General features: G+C 33.7%; 1 protein-coding gene across 2 annotated transcripts; it reads left to right on the top strand.

Moving 5' to 3' along the window:
• The first annotated feature begins 598 nt into the window (after positions 1–598).
• uap1 (UDP-N-acetylglucosamine pyrophosphorylase 1) lies at positions 599–16,631 on the top strand. Of its 2 annotated transcripts, NM_001365262.1 has the most exons (11): positions 599–732; positions 1,360–1,658; positions 3,634–3,838; positions 5,499–5,674; positions 5,897–6,069; positions 10,529–10,722; positions 11,142–11,282; positions 12,757–12,945; positions 13,347–13,388; positions 13,939–14,005; positions 15,882–16,631. In NM_001365262.1, exons 2-11 carry the CDS (start codon positions 1,382–1,384, stop codon positions 15,972–15,974), a joined length of 1,557 nt encoding a protein of 518 aa, NP_001352191.1. In that variant the 5' UTR covers positions 599–732; positions 1,360–1,381; the 3' UTR covers positions 15,975–16,631. The 2 variants fall into 2 exon arrangements, with proteins under 2 accessions (NP_001352191.1, NP_997786.2); NM_212621.2 differs by lacking the exon at positions 13,347–13,388.
• Positions 16,632–19,042: the final 2,411 nt, after the last annotated feature.

The raw sequence follows: 19,042 nt of genomic DNA, 5'->3' as shown, positions 1-19,042 counted from the left end.
TAAGCTCACCAGCATTTGCATTTTTTAACATGCTTCCACTTCAGTAAATATAAAAACACTGTTTTTTTGTATTTTCTTTTATTTTTCAATATAAATATAATATTTTGTACACTATTTATCATTGCTGCTATGGATGTTTTTAAAATTTATTAAATTCATTTCTTAATTAAAATTGTTAATACTGAAATTAATTACAGTATTAATTAAAATTGTTAATTAATACTGCCTAAGTTGGCATTAAGGGCAGTAATTTAGTATGATTAAATTTGACTCTACAGGAAGATAAATTGTATTGGTTGGTTTTATCATAAAGTATATATATATATATATATATATATATATATATATATATATATATATATATATATATATATATATATATATATATATATATATATATATATATATTTCTCCCCCCATGTCTAGTTCAGCAAGTCCCGCCCTTCTCCTCTACAACATTGGTTAGGACTATATGAATGGCATTTCGATTGTTTAATCACAAACTACGACAACGAATTAAGCACTTGTCCTACTGTAATATGGGCGGGCAAAATATCGCGTTTGATTTGACTGTGAGGTGGTGTTTCCGTGTGTGTCCTGCCACGTCAGACTGACGGATACCGAAGGAGGATCCCTGGCAGCGAAGGCGGTGCTCGTAGAGATGTAGCCGTGTCTCTAGTCCTGCTACTGAACCGAAAGGGAAGTACTGAGTGACCAGCAGCCGCTCCGAAGGTAATAGTATTCTGATATTGTTTAATAAGCATTCATTAAACATTTCGTAAGTTGATTATTTATTGACGGGAAGTTGAACAGTTGTCAAGCTGGCACGGCGGGCGACTGTGACGATATCCACGCAACTCTTATCAAGGACTAACGTTACCAGTGTATCGATTTTAGGGCAGAGAAAGGTCATTTTTAGGAACTGTTACATCTTAATGCTATATATTTCGTTTTACGAAAGGCTGTGGCAAATATTGAACCTTTGTTGCTAATAAATAAGTTATTTTCATTCATTTAAATTAAACAAGCTGGCACAAGGTGAATTGTATTAAACAGTAACGTAATAGTCATTTATGAAGCAGGTGTGATCCTTAATCTGAAATAGATAATGGTTTTAATGTTTTATCAAACTTAATAGCCCTTCAAATGACCAGAATTGATGTATGTTGTTTTCATGCCAAACAAAAATGATGTTATGCTGACCTTAAGACTTGGACTACCCTGAGTTTATATGACTGAGCACGTACACACAGTGTAGTTATCAATTTATGGATGGGATAAGATGGGTGGATCTGCCGGGAGTTCCAGAGACTCTTAGATAATCAGTGTCACTTCACTTCTTCCTCTGTCCCATCACAGACTCGTCCAGACTTGACAGACCATGGACATCCACAAACTGGCTGAGAGACTCGCTAAAGCCGGACAGTCTCATGTCATCCAGTTTTGGGACCAGCTCAGCCCTGAGGAACAAGGTGAGATGAGTCTCGACCTGGAGAGCATGAACTTCCTGGAGATTAATAACTTCTTTAAGTCGGCCATGAAGACGTCTGGGCAGAGCTCACAGGAGAAGGTGGACACCAGGATGGAGCCAGTGCCCAGAGATGTTTTAGGGAGCGTGACACGTGATCGTGAATGTCTCAAAGAATGGGAAAAAGAGGGTGAGTTCAGATATTTTCATGTTTTATGGAACTTAAGCTTAATCACTTCTTAGTGCCATCCATACTTTAAGGAAAACCTAAGATGTTTTGCTGGTTAAAGTTGGTTTATCTCTCAGCCACTATATGGCCAGATGATCAGTCAGATTACAAATGGAGAGCAAACTACCAGCTTTAACATCTAACTTTCTGTTGACATTGACTGAATCATAGCAAGTTCAGTTTCATTTGTGTTAAAGTGATTATTGTTAGTCTTTGTTGAACAGAAACTAATGTTACTAAGAAATATTTCTCAGGAAAATACAATGAATGTTGCAATACCCTCCCCACCCTGATGGACTCCACAGAACCAGATTTAAGAAATCATGACCCCCTGAAAGATAAGAAATCAACCCTAAAAAGAAACTCTGAAATAACAATAGGTCATTAGAAAAACAGCAGGTTTCAGTGTTGAAGAAACTATGGTTTGTCCCAGTGGTCCATTTTTTTGGGGAGTGGGATAATGCTCCAAAAAGGATTGAACACATCTGGTTCTGGTTAGATTTGACGTACTTGCTTAGCTGAAGTCATGCTGAGATCATTCAGCATCACATCATCTATAGTTAGGCCATGTTTCAATGCTAGGGCACTATAAAATCCATTTATTTGTTTCCACAAATGCAGTACTATGGAGTTCCAAATTATTATTGTCATTTTTGTTTAAAGCAATTGCGTACTTCATTTTAATAATAAATAAAAGTTTTGTAATCAGAAAATTATATAAAATTATAAAACTTGGACATTTATACAAGTACTAATATAATTACATTTTTTTGTATATAATTGTATTTGTATCTTTAAAAAAAGTAAAAATAAATTCTTCATTTTGGAGTTATCCTGTTAGGTACATTATTCTATACATTAGCAATATGTCTCTTTTACTATCACAATTTCTTAATCCAAATAAATAAATAAAAGTGCTCATGAAATATGTTAGCAGCTCTAGAGATGAAGTTCAAGTGTTCATGTCCTCAAATAGCAAACAACAGATGCAGAAAACACAAGTGAAGGAAACAAAACCCAGACAATGATTCAGAACGACATCCATATGTCCTTACTAAGTAGTCTTTTTCTAGTTTAATATTAATAGACACTTAGCCATATTGTTTGACTAGGAGCTACTTTTTATTTATTATTCCAATGTTTGCCAAATTTTGAGACATGCAGCATTAATATTTAATCAGTTATTTTTAAAGCAGGTTTCAATTTCAATTTTAGTGAGTTCTAAGCTGCTTATGGGTAAAGGATCATGAAGCATTACAGTAATTTATGTAAGATAAAACAGGCCTCATTAAGTCAAAGATGATAACCCCTGTTATCTGCAAATAATGAAACACAAACTGTTGCTTAAGCCAGACATTTTATACCTACAAGACACAGTGCTTTCCTGTTCACACTTGAGATATTGTAGTTTGTACAAAGCCATTATTCAAGTAATAGCTCACCCAAAAACTTTAATTTACTTTTTTTTATCAATGTTTCCATCATTTCATCATTATTGTATTCATCATTTACTCATCCACCACTTGTTCCAAAACCTGATTGAGATTCTTTCTTCTCTTAAACACAAATGAAGGTATGCCGTAGAATCCTGCTAAGAAAAAAAAAACAGCTGTTGGTTTGCATAGTATTTTTTGTTTCTACTTCCTACTATTGATGCCAAAGCCTGCTTTTTTCCCCCCAGCATTCTTCAGAATACCTTGTTTTGTGTTCAACAGAAGAAAGAAAGTCATAAAAGATTAAAACAACTAAAGTGGGATCAAATGGTTTAGTTCCTTTTAGGCGAACCCTATCCCTTTAAAGTAGCATATTTTACATCTACAAATGGAAATGCTGTTGTACTGTATGACAACATTGATGTACACATATTATGTCCATATGTTCATGGATGATATTAACACACATTCGCTAAAGTGACCTAATCTTTCCATCCACACAGGCTTGCGCTGTATAGCGGAGAACAAAGTAGCAGTTCTTCTCTTGGCTGGAGGTCAAGGGACACGGTTGGGGGTATCATTTCCAAAAGGCATGTATGATGTGGGCCTGCCTTCCCACAAAACCCTCTTTCAGATCCAAGCAGAGCGCATCCGAAAACTGGAACAACTTGCAGAAAAGCAGCACTCAAGGAAATGTTGCATTCCTTGGTAAGGTGATCATTAAGCTCAATTCAGGCATATTCAATTACAATAGGAGTAGTAGATAATAAAAAAGCACATTTTCAGCTTCGCACTAAAGCAGTTTGAGTCAATGATTGTTCAATTTAATTACTTGGATTACCAAACTTGTCCTGATCTTGAGGAAGTTTCTTTCACTGACCGTAATGCTAGTAACCTCCCTGCTATGAATGTCAAAAGATGGTTTAGTCCGTGTGTAATCGTGTTGACACAGCACCTGCATGTCGTCCTGGGGAACTAGGTCAGACCTCAGGAGAAAATAAGTTTCCGAGCCATTCTCTATCCAGCTGAATTGACCATTGACGCAATACATACAATGCATTTCCTAATTACAGCTCTAATCTCATTAGAGCAACAGAATGATAGTTTAAAAACTGGTCGTAAGATTTACTTTTTTAAAAATTATAATATTTAGTGTGGTTTGAATAAGTAGTCTCCAAAATAGACAATGACAACAAAACCTGGTGAAATCATGACCTAATGAATTAAAAGAATGATCACAGACCATAAATATGTACATAAAAAATATAAAACATATCAAAAATTTGTAATGTAATATAAGAAAAATATAAGATAAGAATAATATAAGAAAATTAATATAAGAAAAATATGTACATATCAAATAAGCAATGCTATTTTTAACTATCAAAGAATTATAAAGAAACTGAATACCACTGGGCATAAATGATTGCAAAATGTAATACTCATTTATGCATCAGTTCAAGAAACAAAGAACTTCATATAGAGCAAATTACATTTTTAAAACAATATTATTTGTATTTTCTATTTCCAAATAAAGCACACATTTGTGCATCTTTGAACAACACTTTTGAGTTTCATCCACGAATGAATCTGTTTTTACCAAGTCAAGGAGTTAATTACAAATTTATAAAGACATAATCAGAAATTGCTTACTGAGAAGTAGTTTTTTACTGTCATGTTACTTATGGTGTTAGTTGTGGTGCTTCACTTTCATTCAGAATGTGTGGCCTCATATGATAAGGCATCCATCAAATGTGCTCCTGTACTGCAACAGTAGTTCACCAACTTTATGAATACTCAGAATTCAATCATACTACTTGCCTCACAAATTGCTTTTTTTGCCTCCTATAGAGAAATGGAAACAAATATATTCCATCACAGGGAGACACTTGAATCATTTAAAAAAAAAAGGTTGTTTTGAACAAATCATCTGGATGTTAGATTCAGTGAATCACTTAGTAGGATGGGGCCTTGCCTCACCTACTGGTAGTTTTAGTGTCATATCTATGTATGCATGACAGGACTAAATCAGTCAAGATATCAACACTAAAGAACATTAAACACTGTTTATTGTTTTTTTCTAATCCCTAAAATATGAAGATATTATTTTATTGTTAAAGCCCTGTCTGTTGAAAACAAAGGAGATATTTTTAAGAATGCTGGACCCCATTAGCCATTGACTTCCATATTAGGTAAGGGCATACTTTGGAAGTCAATGAGCAAAGGTATCAGTTCACATTCTTCAAGATGCTTTCCCTTAGTTTAGAACAATTTAAGGTTGAGTAAGTTGAGTAATTATGCTCTTAGGTAAAATTCTGTAAACGTCTAGCCTTGCAATTGTTCAATGTTCAATGTTTTGTTTCACCAGGTACATTATGACAAGTGGCAGAACAATGGACATGACCAAAGATTTTTTCATTCAGCACAAATACTTCGGATTAAAGGAAGAGAATGTGGTTTTCTTTCAGCAAGGCATGCTTCCAGCCATGGACTTTAATGGCAAAATCATTCTGGAGGGCAAATGCAAACTAGCCATGGCACCAGGTAAGTTTTTAAAGCGAGGTTCCAATTTATTTTTGTATAGTGAACTTTACATTTTTTTGTTAAAAAAACTCATGTGAGGTACAATCCTCAACCACAGACCTCATTTAATAATAAAAAAAAAAATAATAATAATTAATAATAATTAATTAATTAATTAAATACTGAGAATGTTCTGCACTTATATTCTATCATAGTATGTTTTCCGTGATTTTTTATGTTCAGATGGTAATGGGGGTCTATACAGAGCTCTCGGGACACAAAATATTGTGAAAGACATGGAGACTAGAGGAATCTCCTACATACACGTCTACTGTGTGGACAACATTCTTGTGAAAGTGGCCGACCCTGCTTTCATTGGCTTCTGTACACTTAAAGGAGCAGATTGTGGTGCAAAGGTAATTTCTAAACATTTCAGCCGCGCCCTGGCTAGTTTTTCCTCTTTTGTGCATAATGAAGAAAGGATTGTACATAGCAGGTTCTTTCAGAAATGTATACACAAATGCACAACCTTAAGGCTTCATTATTATTAACTTGTGTTGTGTATATATTTAGATTTTTGTTTTAGTTTATTTGTTGCTGATTTATTATGGACTTTTTGAACGCCATGATGGGGGAAATGTGTTTTGATAGTCCACTAGATGGAGCAACTGTTCAAAATTAAAATAAAAAATAGATTTACAGCATTCAAAAGTATGGGGTCAGTACGTTTTAGTTAGTTAGTTAGGTAATTTTTTATAATTGTGACTTTTATTCAACAAGGATATAAAATTGATCATGAAATGTGACAGTAAATACATTTATAATGTTACAAAACTGAAACAGTCAATCCCTAAAGCACCCTGAAGCAACAATAAGTGCATGGGAAAATCACCATGTGAAAATGTGCAAAAGGGAAACAACAATCCTACACACTATCAATAATAGCTTTTTCAATATGTTATTATATAAGACATCTCAGTCCAATGACGTTTATCACTTTAAAAACCAAACTGTCATATATAACAAAAATGTTCATACAGCAAAGTGTTGGTACTATGTGGAATAGTGTTTCCCTTTTGCACATTTTCACATGGTGATTTTTCCCATGCACCTATTGTTTTCTTCAGGTGTGCTCAGTTTGCTTTACGAACATAGTTTTAAAAATTAAAAAATGCTGGACTTTTGAACATACGACAAGAAAAGTTTGTCTTATTAAAAAAAATCTGTTTTAGCATTAAAAAATAGAAATCAGTTTAGTAATAAATTGTTAAGAATGGTGGCACGGTGGCTCAGTGGCACGTCACAGCAAAAAGGTCGCTGGTTTGAGTTTGGGCCAGTTGGCATTTTTTTTGTGTGTGTGGAGTTTGCATGGGTTTCCTTCAGATGCTTTGGTTTCCTCCCCAGTCCAAAGACATGCGCTATAGGTGAATTGAATAAACTAAATTGTCCATAGTGTATGAGTGCATGTGTGAATGAGAGAGTGGGTGTTAGTTGGTGGTTCATTCCACTGTGGCAGCCCTTGATAAATAAGCCTAAGTAATAAGACTAAGCCAAAATAAAATGAATTAGTGAATGTAATTTAAGAAGAATTAGTTCAATTTCATGTGACACTGAACACGTCAGTGTCATTCATCTTTTGTCATTCCAAAAAATGTGATTTAAAATGTGATTTTTATATCTATGTCACCAAATGACAGCTTTTTGATCAAATAAATTACCAGAAACCTAATCAAACCTTACCTTTTTACTGTATGTGAAGCAGTAAGAGGAAGGGAATTAAGGAATTTTAATTATTTCTTTTTTTTAGACTCCTCCCAAGTAGTCAACTACCCACTTCTAACTCTTCAACTAGTTATTTAATGATGCTTGCGTTAGAAATGTTTTTTTTTTTCTTTTCTTACGTGACTCTCCACTTAGCCACACATCCTCGTTCCTCAGGATGTTGCTTCAGGTAACATCTTCACATGTTCTTCTGCAGTCTGCATACACAACAGCAAGCAGGGAAAAATACTTTTATAAGGAACGGTGGTAATTCTGGACATTTTAACTGGTCTCCAGTCAGGAGCTAAATTGCCTTTTAAAACTCTTATATAACCAGTCTTGTGATTCAGGAAGCCAATTAATTTAGCCATTATTTTCAGCAAAACCTCACAGTCTGTGACGCTGTGGTTATTATGATGCAATGGAAAACAAATTACTAGCCAATATCTGTTTGTGCACATCCAATTTATATTATCATTAATATGTTTTAATGATGATTCAGCATAGATATCCAACATCTAATTGTAAATGTGTATCTGTGACTATTATTAGAAATGATTCACAAGAGGTGATGTGTGTTTCACAGGAGGAAACGTTAACATAACTCTCCATGTTTTTCTTGACTGACCAGATAGTGATGTGCTCACCATAGTGTTTGATGGAATCTGGAAGTGCTTGTTTTATTATGTCTGAACACATTCTTCCGCCATTAGAGTAATTATTCTGCTCTAATTCTTTCTTTATGAATTGGGGTAGTTTAATCCAATGTTATTTGGAAGTGAGAAATTGGTTTCACCTTAAAAGTGTCTTTTGATTTGGCCTGAAACCATTAGAGTGCAAAGCATTTGTGAAAGTATTCGCACGTGATTTTTGGTTCAGATGTAAATACTGAACAGCTGCTTTTGAATACTGAGGTTTCTGAAGCTGCTAGCAATTAAATGGTTCCTTCGTGACAGGGGGATGATGGTAAGAAAAATCGGACCCACCCACCCTTTATAATTTGTGAAGCATGCATTTAAAGTGGCTTTAGCTCGAAGACATTCCCCCATCCCTATCCCTCCACCCAATGCTAACCCTTCATCAACCAAGGAGTTTATAATTTGTTTCTCAGATGAATGGAAAGGGTTTTCTGCATTTGCCTCGGCTGTAATTTAGCACAGACCTCAGGCAAACACAGACACAAAACTGTGTGAGCCATTCAAACATAGCAGGACAGTTTTATTTAGCACAAAAATGACAAATTCAGAATTTCTTTCATGTATTTATTTATTTCTTAACATGTATTGATTTTTAAATGATTAAAATACACCTTTCAGAAACTGTGTTAGGCTTGGTTTTATTACTTGACAAGTTATTATTACAAATTGTTATCTGTTGATGTAGGATATAATCTTTATGACAGGTGAGAAATGCAAACAAAATCTATTGTAATTATTAACAAGAGTTTACATGGCTTGTTACAGTATTTTAGATTCTCTCATTTGTATTTAAATGTTATAATGAGGGTAATAATAATGAAAAATAGTCAGTATTAACTCTGTACTGTGTGGTATAAAATAAAGCTAAAGCTTTTGGCAAAAACCTATATCACAATTGAATTCAAAATATTAAAGTGAATGCATAGAAGGTTGGTTTTTGGACAGTAAGGTGTAAGTGTGCGTGTGTGCGTGCAAGTGCGTGTGTGGCTGCAACAGTACTATATTATTTCAAATGTATTTTTCTTATTATTTTTTTATCCCTGTAATGGCAAAAGCTAAATTTTTGGTTATTTTTTTAATTTAGCCTTGAGTGTCACACTGTAAAAAAAATAAATTTCTTCATACTGTCCCAACACAAATCCATTAAGTTAATTTAATCATTTTTACAAATTTAAGTGAATTGAATCTAGAACAATTAAAGGGCACATATTTTACCCCTTTTTCAAGATTTAAGATAAGCCTTTTGTGTCTCCAGAATGTGTCTGTAAAGTTTCAGCTCAAAACACCCATCTCATTGTTTATTATACCTTTCAGAATGTTAGCATTTCTGCTCTGAACACAATGTAGCTGTTTTTGTGGCCTGTGCCTTTTACCATTTACCATTTCCACATCCCTGTCAAAGTGTGCCTCAATCTCTGCCTCTGCTGTGTCAGATAAACAGCATAAAAGACATGAAGGAAGCAGATCTCGTAACATTTGTGAGAAATGCTACAATAAGAACTTTCCCAATGATTATTTGATGTATTTGTTGTGGAGTTAATTTAAGCCTTTATGCAACGAGTCGCACAAAATGTTGTTACAAAGTTCACGCACACACACAGTGTGCGTTTAACCTTGAACTGTTTTTGCACGAAAAATGTGACCGGATACAAATTAATATCCACTACTGTATGGAAATCCATTATGTTAATGTACAAAATAAAGATGCGGCTGTGGTTGATAAAGACGGTAAAACCGCTTTAGTTGATTACAAACATGCACTCTTTTAAAAACATTTTTAAATGGTAAAACTCATTCTTGATCACATTTGATGATGATTGATGATCACAGAGAGTTGAACAGATCTTTTAATCTCAGTTTGTTTTGTGCACGTCCCGTCTTGTTGATATTATATGCGTTACTACAGAGATGTGTAAATACCCGGCTGTCAATCAAATCGGTGGGTGGAAAAAACTCGCTCCTACATTACATTGCATTAGGCCTCAGAATAGATGGAATTTGGATCTTATTTTAACATCAGGATTTTTTTTATTTTTAAAAAGAGGCTTTTTTTCTTTTATTTACCCAAATATGACTCTGAACACACTATACCTACACACAGTTCGGTCCAAACTGCTTCAAAAAGATGATTTTTATCATAGGTTCCCTTTAAGTTGTCACAAAAAAAAGCTTAGGATATGTGTTTTAACTCATTTTAAATAAGTAGTGTTTAAAACAAACAGCAAATGTCTTTTTTTTTTGAGTGCATGATTCTTCAAAAATAAATCTGTGCCACAATAAAATTGTGCTGTTTAATATTTTTGTGCTAAGCTTTTTATTTTGCAATATTGCATATTCACAAGTGGTCAGGACATTGAGACTTCAAAAAAGCATACATTTTGCTGAATTAATAGATGCATTTGCTTGTGATTGGCAGGTTGTGGAGAAGACCAATCCCACAGAAGCAGTGGGTGTGGTCTGTAAGGTGGACGGCCGTTATCAAGTTGTAGAGTATAGTGAGATTACCCTGGCAACGGCGGAGAAGAGAAGCACTGACGGTCGACTGATGTTCAATGCCGGCAACATTGCCAATCACTTCTTCACCCTCACTTTCCTCAGAGAGATTGTGAGGTTAGTCAGTGCTCAGAGAAATGATTAATTCATATTTTTTTATTCATTTTTAAAGTCAGTTTTTGATTGTTTATCTATGAATCAAAGCATTTGGAGCTGGTTGAGGATATTTAGTTGCTAGGCAATGATCTCGGAAACACATTAAACAGTGCAGCTATTTCTATGAGCTATTTCCAATGAGGTTTGCCATCTTGTAAATACTAGACAGGATGGAGCTGACTTTAATGCGCACTGAGAATGAGGTAAATTCAGGAGAGGAACATCTGCAGTTTTTGAGCGTCTGGTATTTTAAACTCAGATGACTTTGCCAGACGTGTTCTCTTATTGTCATTTTTATGACATTTTAACTGAAAGAACATGCTTGGCTTTTTCTGTTCTGTTACTGTCTGTCTTTATATACCTCTATATCTTTCTTTTAGGACTCACGAGCCGCAGTTGCAACACCATGTGGCACAGAAGAAAATCCCCTACGTGAACACTGAAGGACAGCTAATCAAACCTGACAAACCCAATGGGATTAAAATGGAAAAGTTTGTCTTCGACATATTCCAGTTTGCCAAGTTAGTGTCAAGAGTTTTATTATTTTTCTTCCATTCCTGTTTTCAGTGTGTGTGTGTGTGCGATTTGAATTGAGGATTCTCGTTTACACCTCTTCCAGTAAAGCGAAACGCCTAATAGGGGTTTTACACAGTATTCACAGTGAAGACAGGGCGTTGTACTAATGTCACGCATAATTTGTATTGTTTTTCTCTTTGAACAAAAAAAGAACCAAAAAAAAAATTTTCTACTCTAGCTTACAATTTTATTAGTAATAAATTATTATTGCTTAAAGATTTAGATAGTTTAAAAAATCTTGTAAAGACTAAAATAGATCAAATTTATACCACATTTTCAGCATGCTAAAGAAATGTAATGACTTAGTGAAGTTGCTTTAAATTGATTTCATTACATAACATATCATGCAATACCATCTTTTTATTTAATTAATTATTTATTTGTTTGTTTGTTTGTTTGTTTGTTTATTATAATTTTTATGTATTTTTGTTTTGATCCAAAATCCAAAACTGGTACTAAGATTTAAGATCAGAGTCCAAAACCTAGTACACCCAAATAAATATGTTGTGAGGAAAACTTTTTTAAAATTAATTAATAAACAGAAAAAATCAAGAGAAACATAAAAAAATATCTAAAACTTAGTTGAAATTTTGTAGTTTGTATTTTTGTTGCAGCAATTTGTTTAAACATAAATGTATTTTCTTTCTATTACTATAGATCAGTGGTTCTCAAACTTTTTTTTTACCAAGTACCACCTCAGAAAAAAATGTCTCTCCAAGTACCACCATAATGACTGGTATTGAAATACATAGTAGGCCTAATTACATGCCTACAGCTCTGCACAGTTCACAAACATGACAGATTAATTCTTCTTATTATGAATATTTATAATTGTCAGCCACTTTAAACATAATAAATAGTTATACAATAACACACTTGCAGGTAAAAAAAAGGTAAATAAAGCGTCATTGTTTGAATTTAAATGTAATTTTAAAAGTTAATAAAAAATGGCACTGTCCTTAAAAAGTTAAAATAAAACTACTGTACTTAAATGGAAAGTATTATCATAAATAATAATACTGGCCAGCTCAGATGGGTCTCACGTGGGCCAGCAAAGATGGGTCGCACATTGGCAATGTAAAAATAAGAATATTTGAATAACTCAATTTCGACGAAAATGTCAGATGGAACCTTAAAATTCTAAGGTGACAATACATTGTCTATATTCGCTGAGAAATGAATAAAAATATTCATATTTCAAATACTTATTTAATCTGAATGAATGTATCAATGAGAGTGAGCCAGAGCTTTTAAAGTAGTTAAAGAATAGAACTAGATTAAACTATGAATTAAACTAATTACCTCAGTGATGCTAAAGTAATTCCGGTAACTAGTATTGCAGATTCTTCATGTTTTAGAATCTGCTGTTTGAAAAACAAAAGTCATTTATAGAAGTGTCTGTGTGTCTGTGTTTGGTAGAAAATTTGTGGTTTATGAAGTTCTGAGAGAAGACGAGTTTTCTCCACTGAAGAATGCAGACAGTCAGGATGGGAAGGACAATCCCACTACAGCCCGTCATGCTCTCATGTCTCTGCATCACCGCTGGATCCTAAATGCTGGAGGACATTTTGTAGATGAGAACGGGACCCACATACCTGCTATACCCAGGTGAGACTTTATTTTCTCACCATGTTGATTTTACAATCCCACACAGTATGGTGTCATTTCTTTTCCTTAACACACAAACTAAAAATGTATTAAATATTGTCACTGATGTATAAATTTACCTTTTGGTTAGTTTTTTTAATACTTTAATTTCATATATTTGTTTTTAGACTGTTTTTTTTTTTGTTTTAGTTTTTATGTGTTTTACTACACACATTTTTTGAAAAAACATGAAGATGAGCACATTCTAACCGAATAATCTTTTTTTTTTGGCTGAAAATGTTTTAGCCAAGAGTGTGTGCGCTCTTTATTTGTTGCTTACATTCCCACCTGAGTTGATTTTCACTCCCCTTTACCTTCAGTTTAAGTGTAACCACACAATATGTCCTGTGTAACATTTCTAGAGCTGGACCAGCAGGGACAGTGACTCCTGAAGTCAGCCAGAAGTAACTATTCTTACTGTCGTACATATAGTGCATGGTGATGGGGCTTCGCTCTTATTAGATCCCGTCTGTTAGAGCTCAGTGGGGGAAGAAGGTGTCCAATCCCAGACATGACATAGCAGTGGTAAAAAAAAAACTGGCATTTCTTAACCGGCTCCGACCCAAGAAAGCAGCTACTAACGGGCAGAATAATGTGCATGCTGGGAAATGGGCATCAGGCATGCTGAACTGAACAAGGCTGCTCCTCAGTATAACAAATAATCTGGTTTAGGTGCTTACAATCAAGTTTTGCTTTACTTAAAGTGGCAGAACATCATACTTTGTTCATGAAATGTTTAATACTGTACAAGTGATTGTGGTGGTCTGATTCTGTTTCTAATGGGTAAATCATATGTATATTATGATTATTGAAGAAAATCCTTTGTGAATCTAACCTTTTCAAGATTTTAGTAATGTTGTGTAAAATCTTTTCATTGTTTAATGTATATAAAATGATTAATGCTTGGTCTGCATGGCCATTCAAACACAATTCTAACCTTTTTTGCCATCACAGTCTGAAGGATGGAACAGATCTGCCAATCAAATGTGAGATCTCTCCTCTTGTGTCCTATGGTGGTGAGGTAGGAGTCATCTAAAGGCAAAACCAGAAGGATTTATTTTGTGTTCACATTTGGTAGGTTTGATTCAGTGAAAACTCTGGTGGAGTTATCTGTTAGCGTGGTTCATTTGAATAACTGTGAATACTATCATCAGTCGTGCACCAAACCAGTGTAAACTGTGTTGTGATTTTTGACTCGAGCATTAAAGCTACACTGACCAAATAAATGTAAATGAACCAAAAACATTTACACATTTTTTTTAATAAGTCGTGTCAAGTTGGTTTGGATGAACTTCTCATTCTTTTGAATGTCTAGTAAAATGTACTACATGTTCTTTTTACGTGTAGTCAAATTTGCTTAAATTATGTAAAGGTTTGTTGAACTTCTGCTTTAAAATTTCTTTGCAGTACTCTGGTATTATTTTAAAAAGTATTGATAAATCAGTGTAAAACACAACTGGAAAACAGTCAAAAATTGTAAATCTCAGTGTCAGAAAGCTAAGTAGTTTGATTTTTGTATTTTTAAACAACAAACACATTTGAGTAAAATGTACTTTAAAACTAAAAGCTTCATATTTGAACCGAGGCTTAATGAACCTATTTTTATTCTTTGTCTGAATAAATGAATACTACAGTGACCGAGAGAGCTTAACATGCTGTAATAAAAAAAAAAAAAAACAGCAAAGCTTAAGCTTCAGCTCAATCACACTGCTTATAGCCGCCTGCTGTGCTGTTTTAGATGCTGGATGATTTATTTCCTCATGCTGCCAACAATTATTTGACCGCTCTCACAAATTACCTGTTTTTGTTCGGTGTCTTTGACTTTAAAACCAAGATTTTCCCATATTACCGACGTGCTATTCTTTTTTTTTTATATTAATTCGTCTATTAATGCTTTTAAAGCAGCAGACACCGCCATCCCACTCGTTTGTGCTTCCTTGTTTGTTTGTTTGTTTGTTTGTTTTATATTGTGGGCATTCTGCATAGATAGTTTTGCTGCCCTATTCTGATTGGGCAAAACGAAAGTGTGTTCACTCAGTTGGTTAGTAAGGCTCTCACATACAGATGACAGTCATGCATTTTCTCTGGGTGGGGGAAATGAAATAATATATATTAATTTAGCTAATCGCAACGTTTAAAAATGTGATTACGTTTGGATTAATTGTACAGCCCTAATGGAAATGTTTCAAAGGGACTCTAAAAAGTGAAAGACCCGGTTATTTATGTTATGTTTACTTAGGCTGATAAAATAAAAAGACAACGAAGTCAGGGTGTTAAAATAAACAAACAAAAGTGTTCAAAAACCTTTCAATTTGCGTTTTTGGGTCCCCTTCACACACTTCCGTTGTGTTTCGTGATTTTTGCAAGTGTTGTAATAAAATGCAGCACATTTTCGTAAATTGTTTGCGTTGTGAGAAAATGCAGATTGTTTATTTTTGTGTATGCGTTGTGAGGATTTGCGGCATGTGTGCTCTCAAACGGATGAAGATCTTTATTTCTTAATTCGCAGGCACTTTTTGTAATTGCTTGTGTTTACTTAAATTGCAACATGTTAAGCTCTTTCGGCCACCACTAATATAGACACTTGTAGACTAGATATATGTTACACTTTTTTTTTTTAATAGTATTTACTTAGTTACTTAATATTTTTTAATAAGTACTATCATATATGCCATAAAATCCATTATTTATTTAGTTTTGTATTTGTAGCTTGTATTTTAAACATGACCGAATAAACCTGATCTAAATGTGCCGTTTTCTTCAGACTAAATTAACCAAAATAACAAATCTACAAGTGTGAACACACGCTTAATAGTTGAGGTGCAAGAAATAAAATGCATACCTTATAGTGCTAGTTCCTAACTGTAATAGTAACCAGTATCTCTTTTGATTCCTAGGGTTTGGAGCATCTTGTGAATGAAAAAGTCTTCCAGCCGACTCTGATCATCAATGAGAGCGGCGTCCACGAGCTTGTGAAGAATGGCCTGTGAAGCTGGAGCTACTGCACTTGAAACCAAAAAAATGAAGACTCTTGATCTCTTTATCATCTCCATTTTTCAACTAGGGTGAAGGAAAGCATGAAATTCTAGTGCAATAAAATGAAGGAAGGAGGGGGCCAGAAGGCTAAACACAATCAAACCGTTTTATGATCAAACTATTTATTTTGTGAAGACTTATTTTTATATCAATATCTAGTGCTTTTTTTTCTACAACCGGTACTTGGGTATTAATTTATGAATAGATGTACAGCATCGCATCAAATCAAACTCAATGATATGAACTGTAGATAGCTTTAATGGACACCGTTAAGACTTTAGGCATTATTACTTAATCATTTCCATTCTTAAAACATATTGATAACTGTAAAAACTACTGTAAGAAAATGTTTGGTCTTTTCTGTGCATGTCTGTTTTTGACAGGTATGTTTCTCGAGCAGAGTAAGTGAGCAAAAGTATGGCATTACTTCAGACTTTCCAGCACAGGATTTATGGGAGAGGATCTGATTGGTTGGAATCTGTTGCCGGCACACTCTCTGCAGTCTTTTCCGGTTAGCTTTCCTCTGTACCACATTTGTTAGTTCATTTATGTACATCCATGTATAAAATAATTGATCTTGAAAATGAAAGATTCCTCGTTGTTTACTTTCATTTCTGTGTAATCATTGCTTTTCCCAGTAACTATTTCTAGGAATTTCTTGAATTGCATTTGCACAAGATGGGAGGAAATCAGAGAGCTTTATTGCATATAATTTGGAAACTGGAAATGATCACATTGCTGCAATTTTCCCATTGACTTTTAAGCAGAGATAAATACTTCCTTGATTTAAGCATGTGATTAGTGTAAACAGTTATATTTCAAATGTCTGTTGAGTGTGGTTTGTTTCCTCTTATTTGATTACACTGAAAACCTTTTCTCAGAATTCTTGGATTTGCATTGCCTTAAATTGGCAACGAAAAAATCATCTCCAGCCAATTATTTGGTTCTCTAGGAATTCAGAAAGGTTTTAATTGTATTACAGAACAAAAGCTCATAAGAGAAATGTTTTCTTCGTTAAAACAGCTTGAAACATATCTGATTATATTAATGGCATGGTTGAACCTGGGCTGTAAATAAACTAAATAAACTACAGCTATGGAATGAAATTAAAAATACCACAAAATTCTCTCAGTTTCTCTGGGTTTACTGGATTTATTAAGTGTATGGGTTTGAGTAAAAATATATATATTTTTTTCAATAGAAGTAATAAAATGTTAAGCTTAAAGGGATTGTTCACCAAAAATGAAAATTGTCATCGTTTACTCAGTCTCAACACGTTCCAAGAGTTTCTTTCTTCTGATGAGCGCAAAGAAAGACATACTGACGGATGTTGGAAAAAACAGCCATTGACCCCCATAGTATTTTTTTTTTTACAATTGATATAATTTTTTTTTTTTTGTATTGAATTGTTAAAATAACTTTTATATATTTTAGATTGAAAAAATCATTATTTCCAACATTCTTCAGAATAACTTCTAGAATAGTGTTGTGTTTGTGAAATGTATAAAAGTTTACAACCCCTTAAGAATGCATAAATGGTGATCTTTTTAAGGTGAGCTATGCTATCCCTTTAAATACATAACAAAACTCATAAACCCAGAGAAACTTGTCAAAAGTTCTTTGCATTTTTTCCCTAACTACCCTAACCTGACTAGTTAACCTAGTTAGGCCTTTAAATGTCACTTTAAGCTGTATAGAAGTTACTTGAAATCTATCTAGTCAAATATATATATGGGGGGGGGGCTAATAATTCTGACTTCAACTGTGTGTTCAATCCACTTAAGTTTGTAAAAACGATTAAGTTAACTTAATCGATTTGGGTTGTGACAACATGAAGGAATGGTGTGGAACTCACGATTTTCTTTACAGTATTTGAAATGAAATATGGGATCCATGACCTTTGAAGAATGGCATTGCATCCTCTTGCATTTGTGCACGTGAGGAAGATTCATAAACCTATAGACAGAATAATGTTTTGTGAATAATGAAGAGTAACACGTGGGCCATTCTTTAACTTTTTCACTGGCTTGATATTTTTTATTGGTAATCCAACGAGACACAGAAATGTGTTTCTTTAGATCAGTTTTGAATTCTTTTCACATTTTCTCCTATAACAATAGTCCTGTATCGGTTTTCCATCTATAAATTTTAATTGAATATCCTGTCCCTAGCCAGACCTAATGGTGAAAAAAAATGTTGGGGCTGCTTTTCTCATTATGTTGCTGAATGACTTTCCTCTGTAGAGGAGGAGGAGGGATTTAAAGGGGAAGGCGAACTAAATTAAAGGATTCACCAGGAAATAATAACTATTCTTTTTTTTTTGGAAATATACAGAAAAAAAGTTTGGCTTCTCTGCAATTTTCTATTGTAGTTTAAAATAAACATAAAAAGGCAACTGCTCAACATAAAAGATTACACGTTTTATATTAATTTGCAGACAACACAGTGTGTTATATTTTAGCCATTGTGTTAACTTAAGAAGAGTTAAAAAATCAATATTTGGTGAAATAATCCCAGGATTCCATTAAAACAAAAAAAAAAAGTTGTAAATGACAATATTTCCTTTATTTAAAAGAAATTTTATCAGACAATTTTCTTCAAACACTGCACAGTAAAACCAGAACATGAGAAAAACTGAAAACACATTTTCAACTGGTCTCATTATTTTGTTTATTTTCTTATGGCAGCTTAACAAAGCTCTTGGGAAAAAATAAAACACCACCTAAAAGAAAATTAATATTGACTCCATGTATTTGCCATTATGTACGTGTTTTGAGTAAAATGTTACTTCTGTTTTAATCTAGTACTGATGACCAGTCTTCATTTAGTCAATATAAAATATTCCATGATTTTACAATTTAAATGTTGGAGAAAAAAAGCTAATAAATGCTGTATACCACCACAGTTATTATTGTTAATTTTCTCTATTAGTGCTAACAACCAATTATCTAATCATCTCAGACCCTACACTACAGGTTAAAAGTTTGGGGTCAGTGTTTTTTTTTTTTTTTTTTTTTTAAGA

This window comes from Danio rerio, chromosome 6 (assembly GCF_049306965.1).
Source record: "Danio rerio strain Tuebingen ecotype United States chromosome 6, GRCz12tu, whole genome shotgun sequence".
Classification (NCBI taxonomy): Eukaryota; Metazoa; Chordata; class Actinopteri; order Cypriniformes; family Danionidae; genus Danio; species Danio rerio.
The sequence above is the reverse complement of the archived record's forward strand: the minus strand, read 5'-3'. Positions and strand labels throughout refer to the sequence as shown.